Source organism: Eulemur rufifrons, chromosome 9 (genome assembly GCF_041146395.1).
Source record: "Eulemur rufifrons isolate Redbay chromosome 9, OSU_ERuf_1, whole genome shotgun sequence".
Lineage (NCBI taxonomy): Eukaryota > Metazoa > Chordata > Mammalia > Primates > Lemuridae > Eulemur > Eulemur rufifrons.
In genome coordinates this window covers 7189420-7215593 of record NC_090991.1, presented here as the reverse complement: position 1 = coordinate 7215593, position 26174 = coordinate 7189420, and the positions used below count along the sequence as shown (strand labels likewise).

The 26174-nt window shown below is 43.7% G+C and overlaps 1 protein-coding gene across 1 annotated transcript in view; it reads right to left on the bottom strand.

Annotated features, from left to right (window-relative positions):
• DNAH9 (dynein axonemal heavy chain 9) overlaps positions 1–26174 on the bottom strand; it is a 306203-nt gene that overhangs the window by 202457 nt on the left and 77572 nt on the right. The window contains exons 20-27 of the mRNA XM_069483261.1: positions 22629–23499; positions 19878–20008; positions 19405–19531; positions 15531–15683; positions 14202–14327; positions 11663–11902; positions 11176–11336; positions 1391–1547 (exon numbers count right to left, since the gene is read on the bottom strand). Of these exons, the coding sequence (XP_069339362.1) occupies positions 1391–1547; positions 11176–11336; positions 11663–11902; positions 14202–14327; positions 15531–15683; positions 19405–19531; positions 19878–20008; positions 22629–23499 (1966 nt within the window). The remainder of the gene's footprint in view (positions 1–1390; positions 1548–11175; positions 11337–11662; positions 11903–14201; positions 14328–15530; positions 15684–19404; positions 19532–19877; positions 20009–22628; positions 23500–26174) is intronic.

Below are 26174 nucleotides of genomic sequence, written 5' to 3'. Positions count from 1 at the left end.
CCTGTTTGTTATGCTCGGCATGGCTTGGAAGAACTCTGGCTGTGTTTCTTCAATCAATACACCATGTCTACATCCAAATGAGTGTGTCTTTTAGAATGTTTCCCTTGGGAGACTATACTTATTTCAGCAATGCTGCCATTGCTGAACTATAGATGAATCTAGAAACTTAAAGTAATCCTGAAGACTTAGTTTATTTCTTTAAAGGGGAAAAAAAATCTTTCTTCTTCCAGCCTGACTGAAAGAGCAACATTGTCTTGATGTGTTCATCGATAAATGCAGCTGTGCTAAAATTTAGGGGATGAAGACCACGGGGAAGACGCGTATTTGGGGGCTGGATCCTCATTTTGTTTGCTTGATGTGAGAAAACCTGGCACCACAGAATGCTGCAGCTCTCTGCACAGCAGAATTATACACTGCAGAAATTAAACTTACAGAGAATCAATCTCATTTAAAGAGTCCTATACATAACTGCAAGTGTGATCCTGCAATTTCTAAACTTACTTCTACATTAAATTTATTTACAATCGATATAATCACATGACTTACATATGCACATATCTAATATATTTACTGCCATTATTTTATTTTTTCCACTGTAAATTTATTTACATGTCATCCTGTTAACAAAAGGGACTTTAAGGCAGTTTACGGAAACATACAACAAAATAAAAACAATGACACAGTGAGGCAATCTGTTATTACATGGTTTTTTAAAAAAATCTGAATCAGGTTTAGTTGTAAGCAGAATGTTTCTAGCTAAGAAGTGACCTCATGGGTGTTTTGTTTCTCTGGTTTTTCCTTGTGACACAGAACCTGGAATACATTAGTTCTTAAAAAATGATGGGCAACATTAGCTTTGCACTCGTCTTCTGTGGGCATCTCTTGCCTGGGTGAGGGTTGATCTAGTCTGTTTTCAGATCACACCTGCACTTGTAGAACATTCTGCTCCTGTAGACAATCTGGGCAATGGCCATGTGTACAGAAGAGCACAAATACATCTAGCTTTTACGTGAAGACAGTGTCTTCATATTAGCTAATCACAAGGCTTTCTGTGCTTCTAGGACAGATAGTGAACTTAGGATATATATTCAGTTTCTTCATTTTACAGATGATGAAAGAGAGACCTGGGAGGTGAAGTGTGCCATCTGTGGCCACAGAGCTCGTTAGGGGAATTGTAATCCACGGGGCTGTGCCTCCTTGTCACATCAAAGGTTCACAGGGAGGCCAACGAGCTCTAGGGCTCAGAGGTCCTCAGATCTACAAGGAAGGAGCACATAGAGACCTCATCTGGGCTTCGGGACCTGGGGGAGCTGGTAGCATGGATGAACCTGCCCCTGGTTTGGACAGCTGCCTGATTTCCAGTCCCTCCCAAAGCGGAGTCGACCTGTACCTTGTAGTCCATCTGCTCTGAGCAGTTGAACACGTAGACCATGACGCCCAGCGCTCGGCCCAGGTCCTTAGTGGTCTCGGTCTTGCCCGTGCCTGCAGGTCCTGCCGGAGCCCCACTCATGGTCAGGTGCAGAGACTGGGTGAGGGTGATGTAGCACCTGCCGAACACAGGAGGGCACAGGTCATCCTCAGGGCCCCAGGTGGCCCTGCTGGGGCCCAGGGAGACAGGGCTGGAGTCCAAGGCCATGCAAGGCCTGACACAGCTCCTGTAAAGGAAAGCCCGGAGACCCCCACTCTCATCTGCTGCTCCCAGTGCTGCGGGAAGGACTTTGTAGAGAGCAATCTGACCAGTACTCTCCCTCCCTAAAGGGCGTCAGTGACTCTCTGCTGGGCTCTTCTTGGTCTTGCCCTGCTGACCTCTCTAGCTTTGTTTCTCACTATCCCCTCTCCCAAACCCCAACACGCTCAGGTCCAGCCATGCAGAGCTATGTCCACTTGCCACACACACCTGTACCATGCTTCTCCCCTCTTCTCCCCCTCCCAGCCCCCAACAGTTTGCATCTACCTGGGTGATGATCCTCTTCAATCTTTGCCTGGCTAATGGTCACTAAGCTCTCAGAACTCACAGTGGACATTACTTCACCCACAAGTGTTCCCAGGTCCCCCAACACTGGGGTGAGCGAGCAGTCGCTCTCGCAGCTGAGCTGCTACTCCACTTTAACTTCCCTTGGCATCTGTCACATACGTCTGCTAGAAATGTCTGCATAAGGTGCATGAAGGAGAGGCTATGTTTTATTTGATTTTTCTTTCATCTCCAGAACAGCACAGCTCTAGGCACATATACTCCCTCAACAGGTATTTATGAAATATGTGAATGAATTTGTAAATGAATGGATCAATCACTCAATCTATTTACTCCTCCTGTGACTATTTTTGCTAATGACAATAAGATAAACTCAGTCTTAAGCTTATTTCTGGTACTTTTAAAAAGACCTTGTATTTCCATTTGGTGTTGGTTTAAGATGTTCCTTTGGGGTAATAAGCACATAAGAAGATGCTCAAGATCACTGGTCATTAGGGAAATGCAAATTAAGTGCATCGTGAGATACAAGTACACATCTACTAGGATGACTAGAATCAAAAAGACAGAGAATAACAAGTGTTGGTGAGGCTGTGGAGAAATTGGAAACTTCATACATTGCTGGTGAGAAGGTCAAATGGTACAGCCACTTTGGAAGCCAGCTTGGGAGTTTCTTTAAAAGTAAAGCATACCATGTGATTCTGCAATTCCCCTCTTTGGAATTTGCCTGAGCTAAATAAGAACATAAATTCACACAAAGACTTGTGCATAGTACAATATTCACCTGCTCATAGCCCTATTCATAGTAGCAATATTCATAACAGCAAAGAACTAGAAACAAATCAATGTCCATCAACAGTGAATAGATGAACAAAATGTGGTCTATCCATGTGGTGGAATACTCTTCAGCAGTATAAAGGAATGAGGTACTGAGTACGCTACAAAATGGATGAACCTTAAAAACATTATGCTAAGTGAAAGAAGCCAGATACAAATGATTATATATTGTCATTGCATTTATACGAAATGTCCAGAAAAGACAAATAAAGACAGCCAACAGATCTGTCTAGGTTTTGGGGTGGGAGCAGGAATTTACTGCAAATAGAGCCAAGGAAATGTTCTAAAACTGTATTATTGTGATAGTTGCACAACTCTATATTTACTAAAATTCATTGAATTCTACACTTGTAACAGGTGAACCCTAAGGCATGTAAATTATATCTCAATATCACAATAAAGCTGTTAAAATTGTGTTATTGGTCTAACTTTTTAATATCTAGCAAATCAATACATAGACTCTTGGCATACAGTCTGGATAGTCTCAGGGGCATTCCAAAATTAATTCTGTTTCCGAATCTGATGTCTTGAGATGACCAGGTACTCTGAGTTAATCCTTTCATGCCAGAAGGTGACGGGTTTCTAGTGACTTCACTAAGTCTAGAATAAAAATGGTTTTGAGAACACTTGAAATAAGTTCCTTTTTTTCCCTTTTAATTAAGTGCAAAATTCCCTTATCTGTTTCAGCCTTTCAAAGTAAAACCCAGGAAGGCGGCCTCCCCAGGCAGAGAGGAGAGGCGTGTGGAATCATTACGCCATCCCCAGCTTGTCTGTGTAATGGAATAAGTTGACTCAGCTGATCATGGGGACTTGGGCTGCTTTTAACCCCTGGCCTCCCGGGCTCATGCAGCTGCCTCACTTTCCCTGTTGACATCAGCATGTTGACCTTCACGTGAGCCATGAGGCAAGGCGAGGCAAGTCAGGGTTAAGGTAAAAAGTTGGGTCTCATCTTGTCCTTCTTGGCCACTGTTACTTACCATTTGGTAACACTTCCTTCCTCTCCCAAACATTCATAGGTAGATCTTCACAGAGTCCTATTTGCAGCCTTAACTGCACCTGCCCTTCTGGGTTCTGAGTTTTTGGCTCCAGGTTGGTCCGGTGCCTTCTACCTCTGCCAGCCTCAGGCTTCCTCTAGAACCGCTCGGGGCCTGCGCAGCCCTGTGCCTCCAAGGAGGAAAGGCGGCGACATGAACTAGCAGAGTCTTCACCGCCAGACAACTCACCTCTCCACCTTCCCTCCCGCCCCCTTTCTGTCCCATGGCTGTTCCCTCTGCTGGCCAGAGGGCTGTCACCAGCCTCTGCTTTCTGGAGCTGCGGGGCTCTCAAGGAATTCGGGAATCCAGAAGTGCACGGTTTCACAAAAACAGAATTCTCATAGGAAAACTCAAGAATTCCTTGAAAGAAATCCCTGGAACCGGGTGTCAATCTCTTTTTGAGCATCTACCAAGCCTCTATTATCTCCACAAAGCACTTGGGGGAAAACATCAAAATATTATTATTTTTCTCCCCATTATAATGGAATTTGAGAGCTGGAAGGGATTTCCAAAATCAATTCATCCAATCCCCCTGTTATACAGATGGGTAGACTGAGGTTCAGGGAGGGGAGGTAGGCTGTCTAATGAGTGATAATAAGTAAGGCAGCACCAGTGGGGCTTTAGCTCAGGCCACAAGAAAAAAACACAAAAAAAGAAAGAAGCAGTATTTCCCCTTGCCGCTGGAGAGGCTGCCACGATGCTCGGGCTAGTCCTAGTCCTTCAGGATCCAGCCCTGCTCTGCAGTTCCCGCTGTGGTCTTGTTACAGTGCTCACCTCTTTGAATACCCAAGTCAGCTCCTTCAATCTGCTCCCACTTGCTGGCATGGCCAGCAGATCATGCTATAGGAGTTTACAGCAAGGACTCTGGACTCAGAATGAGTTCTAACCTTGCCTCCACTATGAAGTGTCCGTGAGACTTGGCCAAGTTATTAAAATTTCTTTGTGCCTTAAAACAAAAGGCATCAGCGAGATCTATCATGTCATATTTTCTTTGTACAAAAGAATTTAGATAAATTTGCTGCTTTAAAAACAATGGAAATTGTGAAAGTGGCAAGGAATCCTTTGAGAAGAGATCTGGAATAAGCAAGGAACCCCAACACAGACGTGGATCAGTTTAGTTTGGTTCCAGGGGGCACGAAGAACATTTAGTGTTGGAAGAGACCTCAGAGGTGAGGCAGTTTGACTTTTTAACCATGCCAGGCTCTCCCCCACCAACTCCTTCAAATATGATCATGAAGCCTTTTCTTCCAGCAAGGCACAGTTTATTGTTCCAGAAGGTGGCCCCTTACATAGTGAGCCGGTTCTAATTGTTTGAAAGGCCTTCCTAACATGAAGCTAAAATTAGTTTTCTCTGGGCAAATGACTTCTAGAGGCTTTATTCTTATCTTCCCCACCAAGATCTCATAAGGATAATATGAGACAATAGATTTGAAACTACCTTGAAAAGTAGAAAGCTGGTCCACTTTCAAGGTATTATTTTCAAGGTAATAAATATATGAAATCCAGCTTTTCTTTTCTTGATAGTTATTCAACTGGAGGATAAAGAAAATGTCAAAGATGCTGTATCTTGGTTTCAGCTATAACTAGGCTGTGGCTGTCACAGAAATGTGGCCTGGATAATCTTAGAGTTGGTGAAAGCATAGTTGGTTTACATTAATTTTCTATTGTTGAGTAACAAATCACCACACACTTGGTGGTTTAAAATAACACCTATTTAATATCTCACTGTTCTATAGGTCAGAAATCAAGGTGGGTTTTCTGCTTAGGGTCTCATAAGGCCAAAATCAAGGTTCACCAGCTGGGCCACACTCTCGTCTGCAGATTCTGGGGAGGAATCTCCTTCCAAACCCATCCAGGTTATTGGCAGAATTCACTCCTGAGGTCCCTGTTGGTGGCTGTTGGTGAGGTGGTCTCTCAGCCCCTGAAGGCCATTCTACCTTCCTTGGACATGGCCTCCTCTAGCTTCAAAACCAGCAAGGCATGCCACATTCTTCTTGTGCTTAGACCTCTCTGACATCCCCTTCTGCCCTCAGCCAGGAGAAAGCGCTGCTTTTAAAGGCTCATATGATCCCATTCAGTCCACTTGAATAATTTCCCTCTTCCATACAACACAACACAGCCATGGGAATGGTATCATCAGAGTCACAGTTTTACCCACACTAGAAAGGGAGGGCATGACACAAGGGTGAGAGTCATGGCGGGGGCTGGGAGGGTCATTCATAGAATTCTGCCTACCAAACGGTTCAGTGACCATAACCAAGAAATGAACATGAATGTGACAATATCCTCCTGCAGGTAGCCTCCAGTGGCATGCCCAGGACTCAGCTTAACTTGAACTAAGAAATAATTGATTAATGAAGATTGACCAAAATTCTAAATAATGCTAACAATTAAAATGAGGGGATAGACCTGACAAAGTCAAATTTAAGAGAAACAAATATAGGTGATTATTGAACTGATCTTGAAATGAGCAGAGACTTTCTAAGCATAAAAGTAATAAAAGAACACCCCAGAGAAAAAGGGGCAATGACCGCAATAAATAATTCACAGGGAAAGAAAATGTAGTAGCCAATAAACACATAAAAATGTTCAACCTGTGAATAATTAAGGACATCCAAATCGAGGCAAGAGACAATTTTGACTGATAAAATTAATAAAAATGTAACAGTAATACTTAATGCTGGTCAGAGTGTTGTGTGATGAACGCTTTCATAAACTACTCATGAATTTGGGAACAACATTTTTTTCCAAGAACAATTTAAAGTATGTATCATCTAATTATTCTGCTTCTTGGAATCTATCATAAGGAAATAAGAAATTTGGTCAAAATTTACATGTAAATAAGTTTATACAGCTTCACTTTTAATAGTAAAAGCTTAGATATAACTTAAAGACCAATAATACAGTTATGTTACATGAATTATAGGATACTTGTAAATAGACCACAATTCAACTATTAAAGTGTTTTAGAAGAATATTTAGAGAATATTTCTATCAGTTTGCATGTTAAAAAAAAAAACAAAAAAGAACATGCACAATACAATGTTAAACAAAACAAGCAATCCATGATATTTTATATACAGCATGTGATCTCAATTTCACTTTTCAAAATCTGCATATAGAAGGAAACAAACTAAATATTAAGAGTGGCTATCTTTGGGTAACTTTTATTTTCTTTTTTACAGATTACTAAGTTTTCCAGATTTTCTCCAATAAAAACATCAGAGAAAAACCTAAAAAAAAAGTTGTACGACATTTGCCATTTGTGTCCTTGTCTGGCAAATCACCTTCAAAGACTCTTGCATCAACTATATTCACCCATTTGCGGGAGTTCTTGAGAAATTAAGGGGTACTCAAAATTGATACGCAGTCGATTAAAACAGTGCTTCACACAGCCCAGGGCAGAATGGGGTACCTGTGTGTGAAGGAGATGGAAGAGAAGTGAAGTGGAGATCATCCAAAGTCAAGAAACAACTTATGAGAATTGCTTTTGTTCAGCCTGAGAAAGCATTTCTATTTCGTTCTTCAACTTAGTGTTGTGCCAAAGTCCTATGACAAGGGCTGAGCCATCGCACCCACTTATATATTCAAGTCCCATCCAGGCAGTGGGAAATTCCAGAGAAACAGGCATAATCAGTCGGATGTACTGTAATACGGGTGTGCTTTTAATGAATGTGCAGAGGTTGTACGGATCAATTGTCCATTTGATTAATTCTTCTGGCAGGAGAGAATTAAATGTACTTAGGCTGAACACCAGTAAAGGCTGAATGCTTTTTAAAATGTGATTTTCTGTGTTGAGGACAATTATTTTTCTGGGCCAAACATTTCTTGAGATAATAATGGAAGTCAACAAGAGAATGGAATTTGCCGTATAGATATTCAACTACATAGTACTTTGTCAGAAAAGCATCTCATGTGCAAACGAGGTTAAGGTTTATATAGTATTCACCATTATTTGCAGCAAATCTTCCTTTCAAGTTCTTATTTGCTCATTTCACAGAAGAGCGATAAATCCCTGTTTTAGAAATAATTCATTGTCAAAACTTTACCCTTTCCCTCTCTAAGGCATTCAGCATTTGTGTACTAGAAAACTCTCAGGCTAAAAGAAGTAATTATCTTCTTTAACTCCCAGGCAGGTGCTAAGGCCCAGGGAAAAGAAAAGTCTTGTACATTTTATCATTTGGAATGACAATGTCTGATATGTCGATGGAAGGAAGGAAATATTCGAATGGTATAGGGAAGCTAGGTACATATCTAGAGGCTTAGAAATCATTTTACTGCATTCACTCAAGGAGTATTTCTTAAATGCCTATCATGTCCTCAACACAGTGCTAGGTCCTGGGAGTAGAGCAGAGAGCAGATGAAAGTTAATGTTATCATGGAACATATAGTCTAGAGTGGGAGGCAGACAATCAAATTGTTCAAATATATAATGGCTTCACTATTCTGTTCCCAGCTGTATAAAATTCCAAACCATAAGCTCATATTCCAAGGCAGGCAGAAAAACTCACTGCAGTCAGGAATACTGTACCAGATTTCCCCTGCTAATGACGGATGTCTTGCTGAGAATCTTCATAAAGACAAAGACACTGGACAGGGTCCAGTCTGAATGAAAAGGTGAGAAAACTTTTCCTTTAACCCACCCTGGACGAGCCCCTCCAACTAGTGGGGCCACTTAAAGGCCAAGTAAAACCTTAAGACTCCATCTCCCCCAGAGTTGCTGATGCCTTTGTCATTCCAGCTGCAGAGAGAGCTACCTTTCCCTCTAAGCAGGTGTTGTTTGCATTTGTCTTAAGCTGAGACAGGGAGGAGGGTGGGTTTCCAGGCGAGCCCAAAAGACAGAGTAGCTGCTCCTTCCTCTTTGTGAGCCAAGATGCAGATGGAGTCCCGGTAGATCCTTCACCTAGATCAACCTCCCCTTCTTGATTCTGTGTATGCTGATGATCTTGGCTTTGAAATTCAAACATCATTCATTTATTCCACAAATAGTAATTTGACACCTATGAGGTAGGTGCTGGTGACATCACAGCAAATAAGACAGACAAAGGTTTCTGACTGCAAGGAGCTTACACTCCAAAGGGCAATGCAGACAGCAAGCAAACAAGGCCATTTCAGAATGGTGGAGACGTTAGGAAGAAGATAAACAGGGGATCTCTCAGGGTTCTCTTCTGGGCATGTGAGAGTGGGGAGAGGCTGCCTTTTAGAAAGAGTGGTCAGGGAAGGCCTCATGGAACTGAGAGGAGAACAGAGGATCAGAAGGTGCCAGTGGAGGAGGGTGTTCCAGGCAGAAGGAACCATGTGTGTGAAGGCTCCAAGATGAAATGAACTTCAGGTGATCAAGGATTAGCAAGGAGACCATGTGGTTGAAATGTAGGCAGTGAGGCATCAGGGCAGTGGACAGGAATTACCAGGTCCTATGAGGAGTTCAGGTTTTAGTCCAAGAGTAGCGGGAGCTGCTAGAGATGGTGATGTGACTTCTACAGGGTTCCACAAGAAAGAGAGTTCCGAAAGTAAGAGGGGAGCAGTGGGACTCTGGGTGGAAGAACTTTCCAGACTGGGCAGGAAAATGAGTTAAATAAATGGAAAACACAAGGGGAGATGAACCATCTTGACCATGACTGTTCAGCCGGGAGGTCTTGACCCACAGATGATGTTGAGATTTTCAAGTACTCTGGACTTGCTATGTCCTATTCGTTCCACAAGCACAGTGATTGCAATTTAACTAATTTGGAAATATTTATCAGATATCTGGAAATATATCCGAGGATTTGACTAAAACACAGGTGACATCACTGAAAATAGGCAGAGAGAGATTAGTAAAAGACGACACAGATTCTATCTGGCCATTTTAACCTTCACAATTTATGACAATCTCTTCATTACCTATAAGTCATTTCTTTCAGGGAGCCAGTCATTCAGATATACAACTCTTTCTAGAGAAGGGGAGATTTAGTGGTCAATGGGATTATAAGGAAAGGGCATGAACTCTTAGCAGAATTCACAGAAATCTCAGCAGAATTAAAATATCATTTCTCACATGGACCATCCCCTTGTTTCCCTGCCGTCCCCCTCCTTTGCCTGTGTTTTGCCATCAGATGAATATCCAAAAAGTACAGATTTCATCATTTTACTCCTCTGATGAAAATTTTCCAACAGTTTATCACAACTTACGGATAAAGAATATGCTCCTCACACTCTGTAGTCTGACTGCTTTATGGCTGTTGATCTCCCCCAATGTCAAAAGAATCTACACTCCCTGTCCCAGGAACATATGCATGACTTTGTCCGCCACTTTCCAGGAATGTTTATCAGCAGCTCTTTAACTTTTGGGGATCTAGATCACTTTAACAATTGATGAATGCTGTATCTCCTCTTAATGGAAAAAATGACACACGAACAGATTTCTGTATGATTTCATGGATGCCCTGATGACAATCTTACAACCTACTGAAATCCTACTGGAATCCAGTATGTCTTCCAAGGTCCAGATCAGACACCGTCTCTTCCCTGAAGCTTTTCCAGTTCTCTTCATCTCACTGTGAACCCTCTGTGTTCAGAGGGCTTACTGCTGAGTCACTTGCTTAGAAATTTGTAGCCAATGGTTTTGAACTTTATTTTATTCTATGGCCTTATACTTTTCCCCCTTGTGCTGTTTAAATTTTTTTCTACATATGTCTCATTTTCCTCACTAGAATTGGAATTTAAGGGCAGGAAATGTTTTCGTCACCTTGGTATTCCCAGTGACCAGTTCAGTGTCTGGTGTGAATTCATTCGTGTGTGAATTAATATGAATGACAGGGACTATGTCTTCCTAAAAAATTGTGAGGTCCTTAATGGTTGGGACTGCCTTGCTTTTATCTTTGTATTCCCAGAGTGAGAGGTACTGAATAAATGTGTCAGTTGATTGATCTACTGATGATAAGAAAATAATAAGTAACAATTACCAAACACTTATATACTAAACTCTTTATAAGCTTTACCATCTTTTATCCTTACAAAAATCATCATTTCACAGACGAGGAAACCAAAAATTAGGTCAATTTTTTTTTCATGGTCAAACAGCTGGTGTGCACCAGAGCTGGTGTGAGGTGTGTGTGATGCCAAGTACTTCCTCAGAAAGTCATGGCTCATTGATTTGCTCTCTGGGGTTTGTTCCAAAGAAAGGCACTGCCCTACATCCTTTCAGTTTCATTTTAAATCTGCTGGTTGAGTCAGGTCGTACCCTTGCAGCTCTGTGGACAAATGGCAAGTGACGGTGACCTTGACCCTGGACAGTCACTGGATAGTCTGAATCAGACAGCACTACGGTTGTCAGTAGCTGACACCAATGCTCACCTGTCAGTCAAAGGTGTGATCACCAGGCGAGGCGTATTTCCCAGGTACTCATAGGAATACAGAAACTGGGCATCGCAGATGTTGGCAAAGCAGTGTTTGACCTCGTCATCCCAACGATGGCGCAACTGGGACAGCCAGAGGAAAGCCTGGGCATTGTCTACCTATAGAGAGGTTGGCAAAGTAGGTGAGTGAACCATTGTGTTCAACAGGGAGCAGGTGGCCTCTTGGCCACAGGACACACAGGAGCCTAGAAGACTTGGGTGTTTTCTGCTGCTCAAGAGAGCACTGTGCTGTGACCACCACTGCACGGAAAGCACAAGCTGCTCTGATTACACTGTTTTGCTGAGTTTTTAAAAAGTAGGAGCAGCCACCATGATCCTCCCAGTACTGCAAAGACCCTGGGGTCCCCATGTTTTGGCCACGTGTATGCAACTCCTATGGTGTAGCTGTACACAGAGCAGGACACCTCTGGATGTTTGGGACTCACCTTCTGAGTAATCATCTTGGCCACCACATCCCGGGCATGCACATCGATGGTGCATATGGTCATGATCTTCTGCCGGTCCCCCTTGGAGAGCTGGCCAATCAGCATGGTGATGAGGGTTTTGAGCTGGGCCACTTGCTTCTTGTAATAGTCCTTCAGGGCATTCTCATAGCCTTCCTCCAGCCTGGCAAATGCAATGCCCACTTCTGTTGTCCACCAGATCTGAGTGCAGGTCAGGGCCACCTATGGCACCAAGAGTCACTTAGCAAAGCTGTTACCACGGCTGTTTCCAGCCAGCCCACTCACCACACAGCAAGGGCTCAGGATGTAATTGTGTGGGTGACATAAGCCCCTTCGCTCCCTCTGCCACCAGTGTCAACTAAGTGAACCATATGCTCTAGCCCTTGAAGATGTGAAGTAGTTACAACATAAGTGGGAAAAACACTTTCTGCTCTTGAAAAATGTATCATTTGGTTGAGAACAACCAAAGACTAACTGTGGTCAATGTCAGTGGCTTCTGAAAATTGCTGCACTGATGTTAAAGTCTTTTACTTTGCAGAGGCAGCATCTTTCTCCCGTGCTTGGGAGGATAATGATATGTTGACTGAGCATCTCAGTGACACCCAGTCTTTGCTTTGTTCTTCTTGTGGTCCGATATGCTAATTTAGTGAGGCCCTGCTGACCCTCTGGGGCACAAATTTGCTTGTCCACAAGACTTTCACGACCTTATTTTTTAATTTTTCAAAATCTGTAACCCTGAAATCCCTCCTTTTGAAAGCCAAGGTGAATGATGCCAAAATTCAGTGTGGTCAGTGTCTTTCAGAGATTAAAAGTAAATACATGGAAAAAGCAATTCCAATACATACTTCAGTTTGCTGGGAAACTTTATGTAGAACATGAATAATTTTGATTATTCATGGTGGAACATTTAGAAACATGGCTCATCTGTAGTATCATTTGGTTTGGGAGACACTGTTGTAGATGATATCTATCGTAATAGCAGGAAGCAACACCTTGTCTTGTTTCGAAATTCTGATACAGGTATACAAGGAATTCTGATGGAAATTATTCCTTTTGTTGAAGTACAGAATCTCATTGTAGTAAATAGTACCATTCCTTGGTTTATCCATTTCTACCTTTGAGTTTATGTCCTATCAGATTTTGTTCCTCTTACACTGGTGGCCTTGTTAGGATGGCTGGATGGGACGCACCAACTCTACTGTCAGTGAATACCTCTGCAGTGCCGACCCCTTTCTCTTCTTTTCATCCAAGTTCCTCCCTTCCATCCATGTTCACTGTCCCTGCTTCCCACCTTCTTCCCACTCCTCAACCCCTGGCAATGTGGCCTTTTCTCTACTTCCCTGAAATGACCTCAACAAGTTCATCCACGAGCTTTCTTCACCCTCTTTATTTGGCTTGATTGTGTAAAAGCATTTGGCATTCATGACCCCTCATCTGCTATCAAAAGCTTCTGTTTTGGTTTCCATGATTACCATTTCCCAGTTTTCCTTCTGCCCCAAAAGACCATTTCTCATTCTGCTTCTTCTTGCCTTCTCAGGCTCTGAAGGACGCTCGAGGACTTGTTCTGCACTCTCATCCCATTCTACACCCTTTCCAAGAGCAATCGCATCTACACCTATGGCTTCGATTGCTACCAAACGTGTGCAGCCCCCAACTAGACCAACATCACTACTGTGCCGTTAACCGGGGAAAGGAGAAGTGGTATACTGAAGCCAGATTTTACATCTTAAAAAACTTTCCTTAGGTCTTCCGTCTCTTATTACCCTCCTGAGAAACCTATAAAGAATGCAGATATATCTTAGAATCAAGTTAGGCTCCCTAAATGGTCTTTAAGAACTGGCTTCTAGAATCCATCTGCCATCTCTTGCTCCTCACCCCTTACTCTGGCTTCAGCCAAACTCAGTCCCTCGAACACATCATGCTCGCCCTTGCTTCCTGGCCCTTGCCTTTGCGCCCTTGCCTTTGCCCGGCCCCTCCTTGTGCTTGGTTGCTCTTTCCCTCCATGTTTAGCCTGCTAACTGCTACTTCAAATCTCAGCTTGCATACCAGATGCACAGGGGGTGGTCCCCGGACCCCACTCACTAGCTGTGTGCTGCCGGAGCATGCTGAGCTTCCCCTTTTATCTCACCAGTCCCATTTGTGAGTGGCTGAGTGCACGTGAGCCTGTAAACTCCAGCAGGTTGGGTTACATTGCCTTGTTACCTGTTTGCGTCTCCTGCATAGGGCACAGAGCTTGGCACACACAAAGTAGGCTGGTGCAAACAGTTGGGAGTAGGGAGAACTTTCTCCCCACTCAAGCCAGTGAGGGATAAAATAGACCACCCCTGCTTTTCCAAGGTCATAGTTGAACTGTGTCAGGGCTGCCCACCTCCCACCCCTCCTGCTGACCGCACACAGACATCTGGGATTCCAGACCCTCCCGACTGGAACACACACAGCAGGTCTGGGGTCCAGCAGCCTCTGAAGGATGAGGGAGGGAGCCCGGGAGGATGTGGCCCTCAAAGGTCCCCCTGGGAGATACCTGAGCTGGGTAGTCAAAGAGCCACTGCTCCCTTGGCTTTTCTTCATAGGCAGCCACGCCTTCGGTCATCTCGTGCCTCACGGTGGCCTTCATGTGAGCAAGCACGTGGTTCAGCCATGTTTCCACCTGGAAGGGCAACTCTGGGTTAGACACGGGCACCTGAGAAGCTTTGATCAGCGCTACATGTTTTCTCTCCCTCTGCCCAAGGGAGTGAAGAAAACAGGGCCCCGCCATGGTACGTACACAGCCCCACAGGGCTGCCAGAAGGCACAGGGAGACATGTCGTCTGTGCAATCCAGGCGTGATGAGTGAGGACCAGGCATGATTAACCACAGGCCCATGTGGAACACACAGGGCAGAGCGGGCGGGGGACGCCACCCAGAGTTCACATGATGACGTCTAAACCAGGGTCAAGCTAAGAGTAAGTCAGTGGATTCGCATGGCCTTGCCCACAAAGAGCACTGAGATGCAAGCCAGGACTGAATTTCCCAACTTAATGCTTTCTGGGACTACAGAAAGAACACATTCTGAATTAAACCCCAGGGCCACCCTCATAATATGACTGAGAACCTCTGATTATTTTCTCGTACTAGAATTGCTTTCCAAGAGACATGTGAATAAAGGTGGAAACCTGTAAAAGATCTCTTTTCTAGGTGTTACTCTGCACTAGATAGAATGAATGCTTTACTGGATCATTTAGGATAACGAAGAAGGAAGAGCTTATAATAATACCTTCGTGGTGGTTTATTATAGGATAGGAAGGAGGTTTAGGGAATAAATGGTCCCATGATTCATGTTCCTTGAATTGGACGCGGATATTTGGAGGTAGTAGTTCCTGCGGCAGGGCAGTAGTTGGCTCTCCAGGGGGAAGGACAGTGGGAGGAAGTGATCCTGAGGGTTATGTATGCAGGGAGGGGACAGCTCAGGAAAGTAGTTGATTTCAAAGGACATTTTCTCCCAGGGAAGGAGTCAGTGCTCCAGATTCCCCTGCGGGGTGCTCCAGGGGTTGCCATGTTAACATCCACTGGTGCCGCTAATCATTTTAAAATCCCTTTCTCGTTGACTTGGGTAGTTGTTTATGTGCATTTTATTCCTCTCCGTGCAAGTCTTTGGTTAAGCAAAAGATATCAATGTTGACATGTGTCCTTCCCAGGGAGAGGAAAGCAGGGCACCAGCGGCTGCTCCAATGTCAGTTCGAGTCAAGGGAAGCTGCTGTCCCAGGGCAGGGACAGCAGCTCTGGACCAAGGCCAGAAAAGCCCTCCCCAACGTTGCTGCTGATCACATTTGAATGCAGGTGCTTGACAAAGGTGTCGGAGGGGAAACGTTACCTGCCCGCTGCAGTCACAGGGCTCACTGAAGGCCACGTACTCTTCCTCTTTGCTGTACATGCCGAGACTTGTCTTGGTTGGCTTCTCCCCGGCATCTAGCAGGAACTGCATCTTGGCCATGTTGTCAAAGAGTTTGGGAAGGTGACGTTGCACCTATGAATGGAAACAATGCCAAAGGATCGGAGAACACGTCCAGGAAGCTGCTTATTAGAATTGTTCAGGGGCCTACCATGTGACAACCACTGTGACAGACAGAGTGGCGAGTGGCGGATGCCAAGCATCTAGAAGGAAGTCTGTGGGAATGACAGTGATGTGAGGAGGGGAACGAACTGAATCAGATAGACGTGGTCACAGGAATACTGTTAAAACTAGCGAGAATCACTCACTAGTGACAAACCAACTAAGCCATGGTGGTTCGACTAATTTCTGCTTGGTTTGCTATAGATAGGACCAGATTGGAGAAAAACAGGATGGCCCAGTTGTTATAAACCTTCTTCTGAAGAAAACACGACCCTGGGTCAGGAGACAGGCAGAGGACAGTCTGGCAGAAGAGTGCTGACACACCCAACTTTTCAGGGTCAAGAGTGGTAGCAACGGTGTGCTGGGGAAGAAGTCGCCCCATTATTGGAAGCATTTTGGAGCAGCAGACGAGCACCAGGCGGGCCCAGAGCAGGGGCGGGCACGTTCACACCAGGTGGACAGCGGCAGCGCCGGTGCTCCCCGGCCTGGCATCTCATGATGGAGATGCCTCTACAGATGCCAGGGGCCCTGGTGCCAGGAGGGATGCTGGACACAGCCCACTGTGGTCCTGAGGAGAAGAAATGGCAGGCTGAAGAAAAAACAATGCACAGAAAGCTGATCTCTTGTAGAATTTCTTGAATAAATACAGAAGCCCTCAGGCTGCAGGTACCCTGAGTTATGATGCTAAATTTAGAACATCTAGCTTTCGATGAGGTGAAAAAATCTAAGAGCATTTAGGCAAACTGTGAGGGTACTCGAGGAGACACCACCCACACTGGCTTGGGACACATAGCCTGATGGGATGGACCTTTCTTTCTTTAAGAACAAATAGCAAATTGAAAACAACAACAACAAGAACCTATGCAAATATTCTGAAACTTAAAGAGAAAACAGGACTAAGAGATAGAATAAGAGCATATATATATGTAAAGCTTTAATAGGAGGAACAAACAAATTTGAAAAACATTGTCTCATTTTACTTTCAATTAAAAGAAAGAAACACAAACTCTATAAAATATGAGGTAAAAGATGAGTTGGCAGAGGTAGAGAAATAAAATAAGGAAACTAATAGTGACATAACACATTTGTAACAGCGTTAGCAATAAATACTAATGGGCTGAACTGACACACAAAAAACTAACTGTTGTGGATAAACTTGAGAAACTATCAAAGAATGATGAGGAAGAAGACTAAGTGATAAAGATATGATTAAAGAGAAGGTACTGTATGTATAAAGCATGAGGAAAATGTAATCTCAGCTTATATAAATATGATGATCTGAAGGAAAAAGTCCAGATAAATGGAATAGAAATATTATTTACAAACATACTGGAAGAAAACTTTTTCAAAGTAATGAAAACTCTGGTTTTTGGATAGGAAAAATCCTCATGTGTCAGAGACATATTAACAAAATAAAGCAATTATCTAAATATATATGCATTTTAAAAAATTAATTTAAATCTTGATCTCTTTAGGGATCCAGACAGAAAGAAATTAGGCTATCTAGAAAGATTTTAAGAAAAGCAATCAGGCCTCAGGTGACTTCTCTGTAACAACAAATAGCAGAGTGATGTCTGTAGAGATTGAAGGGAAATTGATGCAACACAGGAATTTTAAACCTGAACATCCAATCACTCACATGTGAAATGACAGAGTCACAGATCTAGAAGGAATTAGGAATTATTCTACCACATCACTGAGGGTGTGTGTGCTGGGGGGGAGACTAATCAAAGATTTACCCAAACCAAATGAAAAATGAATCAAAGTAAATATTTAAGAATGAGTACATTGTGCATAAAAGTTACAAAAAGCCTGGAGGTGATCCGATCCCTTCTTACATAGAATTAATGAAATTGTCACTACAAATAGAATGTTAATGTAATAAATATTTCAATGCCACCATGCCTGGGCTCCTTTGGAAGTATTTCAATCTGTAGAAAATAAGTAAGGTCTATACCTATCAGGGATAATCTTTCTTTAGTACTTGCTCCTTATCAACAAATGAAAAACATAATTTGAATAAATTAGAAAGGGTGTGTCAAAGACAGAAACCTTGTGCATGGGTACCATCTTTTGGCTCTGTTGGAGAAGCTCTCACCCACTGCTGGTGGGGATGCAGAAGGACACACCTCCTATAGAGGGAAACTAGGCAGTACCTAACAAGAGTACATTTACCTTTGAGTCAGCAATCTCTCTTCTAGGAGTTTACCTGGAAGACAGACCTCCAACAATATGAAGTCCAAGGTTATTCAATGCCACATTATTTGCAATTGCAAAATATTATGAATGACCTGTAGCCAAACTATGATATATCAGTCCATGGTGTAAGGTGCAAATGTAAAAAAAAAAAAAAAAAAAAAATGAAGGAGCTATCTTTGAATTGATATACAGTGATTTCCAGGGTATATAACCAAGTTTTTAAAAAACAACAAAGTGCAAACAAATATATATATATATATATATATATATATATATATATATCATGCTTCCTTTTATATAAGAAAGAAGAGGAACTACAAAAATGTGTATGCACAAATGTAAACATGCATCTGCTTCTTTTTTGCAATGATAGACGTAGGAATGATACACCAGAAAATAATGAAATTGTTTAGCTATAGGGGTAAGGTGGCAATGGAGCAGAGGTGGCAATGACATGGAAGGAAGACGGGAAGGAGTGACACTTTCAGAGTACACATATCTTTTTGCATAGTTTGACTTTTGGAATTGTATCAGTGTTATTCAAATAATCAACAAGAGTGGGAAAGAACCTACCACTGAAAGCAAAGAGAAGTAAATGAATCCAACTCTACTTCAAATGAATAACAAATTCACATAAAAGGAGGAAATGAAACCATCCAAGTATTTTGAGACTCAGACTCTCTGGCAGACAGCAGTGGTTCTCAGAGTGTGGTCCCCAGACCAGCAGCATCACTTGGAAAATTCTTGGAAATGCAAATTCTCCAGCCCTCCCAGACCTACCAAATCAGAATCTTTGGGAGGTGGATCTAGGAATCTGTACTTTAACAAACCTTCCAGGTGACTCTGGTAGACTCTCAAGTCTGAGAACCAACGTCTATAGCTCCAAATACCAGCATTCCTTCAGTTAGTTATTTTAATTCTCAAAAACCTTATAACACAGTTAGCCTCTCGTATTTTTTACAGATGAGGAAAGTTTGCTGCAAAGAAGTGATATGCCAGAGACTATAAGGCTAACAAATGGCTAGAACCAGAGCGAGAACCCCAAATTTTGGACTTCTCATATTTGCTTTTGCCACTAAACCACCTCAATATCCAGTTAACACAACCTCCAATCTCACCTCCCTATGCAATTTTAGCTATTGCTTTTGACCACTATTTACTGGATCTCTCTTCAGACCTGGATCAAAGGCATTCCATGTCAAGGCTTAACCCCTCCCACCTTCGCCATCCTCAAAACTTCTCCAGTTCTACGTTAGGGAGCAGCCTCTGCTGGGCCGGAGGGGACCCTGAGCAGCAGTAACGGCAGGAATTCAGAAAGCTCTGACGTGGGCGATGATGTTGGTGGCAACATGGGTCTGAAATACACACCCTGCCAGAGAGAGGAGGCTTAATGGAGAGCCTGAAACTCCCCCTTCGGGGAGCACGCCCAGCTTACCTGCTGCGGGGCTGTGCTGTTGGAAAGGATGTCTAACAAATCGGAAGAGGAGAGAAAGTAAAACCGAGGGAAGGCAAGCCTCTTGGTATCGAGGTACTCCGCCAGGGCCTTCTCGCACAGGCACAACCTGAGGGCACAGAACACAGAATTTCCTAAGTAAGACTTCCTAGGCCCATAGAACACATGTATTACCTAAACCCAAATATATGCAATACATGAGATATACGCAGAAATTAGCACAAGAAACACTTATGGATATTTGCAAACACACACATTGATGCATCGACATCAACATAAGCACCTCTAATAATACCCCATGTTGCCCAAACACACAGGTAAAACAAGGAACGTGCGCAAATACACATATTCACTCACTCATTCAGACATTAAATACAGCAGAGATCTCAGAGACAGAAGCAGGAAAGGAAATACTGCCTTCTTCATTACAAAAGCTGTAACGAGCGGACCATCACCTGCTTTGAATATCCTCCAGTTTTTCATAAAGACCCGATTTGTTGGTGGCTTCCACGACATTTGGAGTTTTCTGAGCCTCGTATGCTAGCTCTTTAAAGTCAACGTCAATGCCTTCAAATCTTTTCGAATCCTACAAATAAAAATGAGGGGAAAAATGAACTACCACTGTCCTTAGTTCCGAGAAGCTCCCCTCAGGTAGCCAGTCAGAAACCTGTTCCTGGGTTGTGCAATTCAGATTAGACTCAAAGAAGGAAATATTCTTAGCTTGAAACAGCAGTTCGCAAACATTTTTGTCTTAGAGCCTATTTACATTTTAAAAAATTATCAAGGAATCCAAAGAGTTTTTGTTTATATAGGGAATATCATATCTATCGATATTTTCTGTGTTAGAGACTAAAGGTAGAAATTTAAAAAATATTTTGTTAATTCATTTAAAAAGTAACAATAATAAACCCATTATGTTAGCATAAATAACACATTTTTATCAAAAGTAATTATATTTTCCAAAACAAAAAAATGACAGATGAAAAGGTGGCATCATTTCACTTTTCTTTTCTTCGGGTCTCTTTAATGGTTGACTTAAGAGGAGACAGCAGTAATTCTCCTATCTACTTCTGCGTCCAACTTATCGTGGTATCTCGTATCACACAGCCAGCTCTGGAGAACTTCACTGCACGCTCACAGAAGAATGAGAGCAAAAACATAGGCAAGTAACATGTGAGCATGATTAGTGAGATAGTTCTGATTTTGAGGACCCCCTGAAAAGGTCTCATGGACCACCCCCAGCCCAGGCATAGAACACATGATTGCTAAGTCAAGCAGACAGTGGATCTAATGTTCTTTCTGGGCCCATGCAAAAGTTTATATAACCAAAGTAAGTTTTCCCTCAGCAAATGTACTACTATGATGTCAAAATTAATTAGATGCCATCATTTCCCCCAAACACCCCTCCCCCGCTGCCACAATGTCGCTGAAATAGTAGGCTAAGGTACGCGAAGAGCTTTAGCCCAATACCAGGTACCTGGTACAAGTTTGTTGTATTATTATCACATGACAACAATCATAATGCTACATGCTTTGTGCATTGTTTTAACGAACTGTCTGGAGTAGATTTGCAAACACACACATTGATGCATCGACATCAACATAAACACCTCTAGTAATACCCCATGTTGCCCAAACACACAGGTAAAACAAGGGACGTGCACAGATACACATATTCACTCACTCATTTGGGCATTAAATACAGCAGAGATCTCAGAGACAGAAGCGGGAAAGGAAATACTGCCCTCTTCATTACAAAATTGGGACTAGTATTAGTCCCAATTTACCTATGAGGAAACCAAGCACGTGCACAAATGAGGTTAAGTAACACGCCCAAGGTCCCGCAGCTTCTGTGTGAGGACTCAAGCCCAGGACTGCCGTCCCCGCCCTCTTTGATGTGCACCTCTCTCTCAGGAAGATTTAGAAACAGGAAGGCTGGGTAAAGGAATTCATGATCCCTCAATGAGATGTTTTGCTTCAATTAAAAATGAAACAGTATCAAGGTTGTGGAAGTATCGGAAATATCTGGCATAAATGTTCAAATGAAACAAGCTGCATAGAAAATTGTAATTACATTGACAGCAATTATGTAAAAATATGTATGTACACGAACACCGGCTGGAAAAAGTTCATAATGAATGAATACAGTTACTAGTTAGGATGTCAGATTATGACTGATTTTATTACGTTTTGAAATTCTTTCTGTTATATTGTTAACACAAAGAAAACAAATGTGTTTACATATTTTGTACACACACCTGTGGCACTGTTTAGAAGTTAATGCTACTAATTCTTTGATGTTTCTAATTAAAAGTTCTCAAACGTCTCCTTTAAAGTCTCTACAAAAGTCTCCACCTATGTCCTTGCCCCTCTAAGTGAGCCTGACCTTCTTCAGTCACTGGCATTTGAGATAAAATCTGGCCCATTTAATCTGACTTAATTACAACTGCTACAACAGAATTGTTTTCTGTTAGTTTTCATTGCAAATATACAGCCTTTAATCTACATTATTATGCTAAAAATACTTCTGTGGGATTAGCTGGAAAACTATATTTTGGTGGAATGTGCTTTAATTTCTAAATGCAGCCTGGAGAGCTCGTGACATTTTGGAATCAAACTCATTTCCAGAGGAAAGTCTGGAAAAAAAAATTTTTTAAATGAATTAAAGTCCACCGAGAGAGGGGTAAGTTAATGGCATATTAATTAGAATGAATTAGAGGGGACGATCAAACACAGGGAAGGTAATAATGAGAAAAACACATATTTTAGGGAAAGCATTGTTCGGTATTTAGCTGACAACTGGTATTTAGCAGGCTGACACAGGCTGGAGGTTTACAGAATGGCTTGCTGCCGAGAAGGACTGGAATTTGCTTGGGAACAAGGTTCACTTTCAGTCGATACCTGCATGTTAATGATCCGGGGAGCAACCCATGAGGAGCTCATCTGAAACTGCAGTGGCTAATATTTTTGGTCTCCTTTCTTGAGCACACTTTTCTAAAAATGAAGTTTTGCACCCATCTAAGGACAAACCAATTGGTGTGTGGTTCACCTTTTCCTCTCTTCCTCTGCCCAACTTTTGGCAGCAGGTAAGGTCAACACTTAAGGTGCCCTTAAGTAAAGCCAAGGTAGGAAGGCAGGAAGGATAGAGTTCAGACAATGCAGGAACCGGTGATCTTCCCTGGACCCGGGTCAGAGAATACAGGTACCTGGGGTAGCTGAGCCCGGATATCTTCAGATCCAATGAATATGCTCTCCAGGTGGGTCCACGTGCGCTGCACCTCAAACCAGATGGAGATGACGGCGTCAGCTGTGGACAGCTTCTTCTGCCAGCCTGACACTTCCTCTAGGAAGAAAGCAACATACTTGGACATCATCAGGTTCTGAAGTTGAACTTGATTATCCTCCAGAACTTCTATGAGGTCTTCGTCAGACCGCAGCAGGGGAACATTGGTCCGCTGGTGGGGCTCGTACTGGAATTCCATGCCAGCCCAGGTGATCTGTAGCTCCTTTAAGGTTTTTTCCATACCCATCTCTTTCACGGCTTTGTCCACAATGCCCCGAACCTCGTCCTCAAAGCAGTGCAGCTGGAGCTGCAAGAGGTGTGCCAAGGTGGTGTCCTCGTTCATGGTGAAGCTCACGCCAGTGGCCTGCATCAGCTGCCTCCAGTGCCGCTCCCGGATGGCCGGATTCTGCAGCTCAGCGACTGCCCTCAGGGAGACCAGGGTGTTCAGCACGGTGCTTTCCAGGCCTGTGAATGCATCCCAGGCCATGACCTCTTTGTCCAGGTTCCGGATGTGCCGGGCAAACCGCTTGCACTCCAAGTCCATGGCTTCCACATTGATGTCCCTCCAGGTGGTGGTCTCCCAGGCGTGGATGCTGGAGGTCACCATTCCAATGGTGTCCCAGAGCTCCTTCAGCTGGCACACCTCCTTCCTGCACTGTCTCAGCTGCTTGTAGTCAGGAACGTTGACTTCAAATAAGCTGGCAGACTCAGAGATGGAGGCCATGGTGGATTCCATCTGCTGGATCTCCATGTGCCTGGCATCCAGCATTTGATGAGGATTGATGCTATCAAACCTGCAAAACACAATGTATTCCCTTCGTAACTACAGCAAGCAGGGGCTCATCTCCTAGTCATTAAGGTGACAATCAGCTGAAAACTTTAAATGCTTAGTATTCCAGGAAAGAGCAGTGGCTTGCACCAAAGCCTCTAACGCTGGGAAGAAAAGACATTCAGGAGAGGTTGGGGCAGGACAGGCATGGAGGAAGGACAGTTCAAGAGGATCAGCATGTTTGGATCTTCCCCACCCAGGTGTCGAGGGGAATACCCCGTTATCCAAGCGCCTTTTAGACTCTGCCCTTTATTTAGGGGTTGGCTTCTAGAAGATCACTTGACACAAAGGAGCATTGTCATATTACAGCAGAGGCTGGAAAGCCAAAGCCCCTGCCAGGGAACCAGTGGCAGGCAGTCTTAAAGTGACAGAGCTGGCACTTAAAAGTCCAGCCCTGGCTCTCTCTGGCATTGCTCCCTCTGGGGCAGTGGCTCTCAGCTTCGGCTGCGTATCAGGATCTTCTGAAAGCTTTGAAAGATCCCCAAGCCTGACTGCTTTCCAGATCTATTTAATCAGAATCATTGGAGTGGGACCCGGGCAAACTCCCCAGGTGATTCCCACGTGCCAGGGAGGCATCCTTGTCTATGGTGAAGCTCACGCCAGTGCCTGCATCAGCTTCAGGCAATAGCACTCCAGGTCGGAGACCCACTGCTAGTGGCCCTGAAGGCTGGGTGCAAAGCCCAAGCCAGGGTGCTAGAGAGTGGCAGTAGCTCTCCTTCACTGCGTGCCTCGGGTCTGGACTCTCACCTTCATGAGTCTCTCCTCCAAGTTGTCGCCTGAGCTCCCTTTTCCGCTAACGTCCACCCTTCTCTGAACTGGTCCTTCCTGCACCCTGGGGCAGCCTCTAGCTCTGCACTTGACTCCTCTGAGCACTGTATCTAGCTCTTTTGTTCATGTTTCTTCAATCCTCTTCTCTCCAGTGCTTGTGGCGCACATCCACGTGGAGACTGCTCCTGAGCCTCGTATGTGTTGACAGGCTTTACTCTGCCACCCCTCAAGGGATGCATTCCGGGCATAGCCCGGGCTCCAAAATAAGAATCCTATAGGCAAGGAAACCCACACGGTCAGATGGCATTTCTTTGGTCAGGGTTATCCATAATGCTCGTGTTCACAGAGACTCTCATTTTCCTCCTCTCACCCCACTTTATCTACCCCTCCCATCTCTGAGCTCAGGTTTCCTTGTCTCCGTGTGCTTAGAGGACTAAATACTGGGGATGCCATGGCTGAAGGGAGAATAGTATGTTCTTCTAAAATCACAACAGGGGCCGGGCGCGGTGGCTCACACCTATAATCCTAGCACTCTGGGAGGCCGAGGCAGGTGGATCGTTTGAGCTCAGGAGTTCGAGACTAGCCTGAGCAAGAACAAGACCCTGTCTCTAATAAAAATAGAAAGAAATGATCTGGCCAACTAAAAATATATATAGAAAAAGTTAGCCGGGCATGGTGGCACATGCCTGTAATCCCAGCTACTCAGGAGGCTGAGGCAGGAGGATCGCTTAAGCCCAGGAGTTTGAGGTTGCTGTGAGCTAGGCTGACGCCACTCACTCTAGCCTGGGCAACAGAGCAAGACTCTGTCTCAAATAAATAAATAAATAAATAAAAAGTAAAATAAAATCACAACAGGGCACCATGGGGCTCCTCCTCAAGGGGAAGTTGAGAGGAAATGAGTAACTGGAGAATTCGTTTCCTCCTAGCTGGTGTACGTGTATGTACTTCTATCTGTGTGTGCACAAATGTGTGCGTGTTGGTTGGTGGGGTACGAAAAAGAGGGGGAAAGAAAGAAAATGACATATGAACTCCTTTTCTTGAACTGCCCCTTCTCTCTGCTGACTTTAGAAGTATTTGATTTGACAGCTGGAAAGTAAACCTAATTAAAGGCATTACCTGAACTGCTTACCACTTAAGCCTAATTACCATACAACACAATAACAGTTATGGATACCATTAAATTAGTGTCAGATTAACTCTGATGCTCGTTATGTCTGATTCCCAGTTGTTCCATCTACAGCGTGTTTGGCTCGGATGCTATGGGTGGAGAATAAGACTGAGTATCACCTGCACGTCTTCCCTGTTCTTCCACTCCCAGCTATTTCAGAACAGACCACGAGGATGGAGATCTCAGACTTGAAGAGGGCCGTCTGTCTGTGTAGACAAGGAACTCTGTCCCCTGTGAGGAGCAGTGGGACTAGGACAGAAATGGAAGATTCTCATGGCAAGTGGCAGACACACATGCAGTTCTCCAGCCATTTCTTACATTTGTGTTATTCTGTGTCTTTGTATATGCTGTTTCCTTTGTCCAGAGTATCCGTGCTTTCCCCTCCCCTCCCCTCCGAATGGCTCTTACTTGCCAATGGCTCTTGCTTGCCATTATGAGCACCATGTTCTACAGGGGTGTGAGCCCCCCTCCCCCCAGTGAAGGTTAAAGATAGCACCCAGTGTCCATGTCTTATTACTCATTTTTGAATCTGTCCCTGAGACTATAAGTCCTCGAGGTCAGGAAAGGTATGTCATCTTGAAATCCTACAAGTCCAATGCAACAGACATGAGGAAAGAAGGGGTTTTGTTCTGCCTGCACAGTGTCTGTTGTCTCTTCAAAATAGCTGGAGAAAAGAGCAGTATTAGTCATTCAACCTCCCAGGG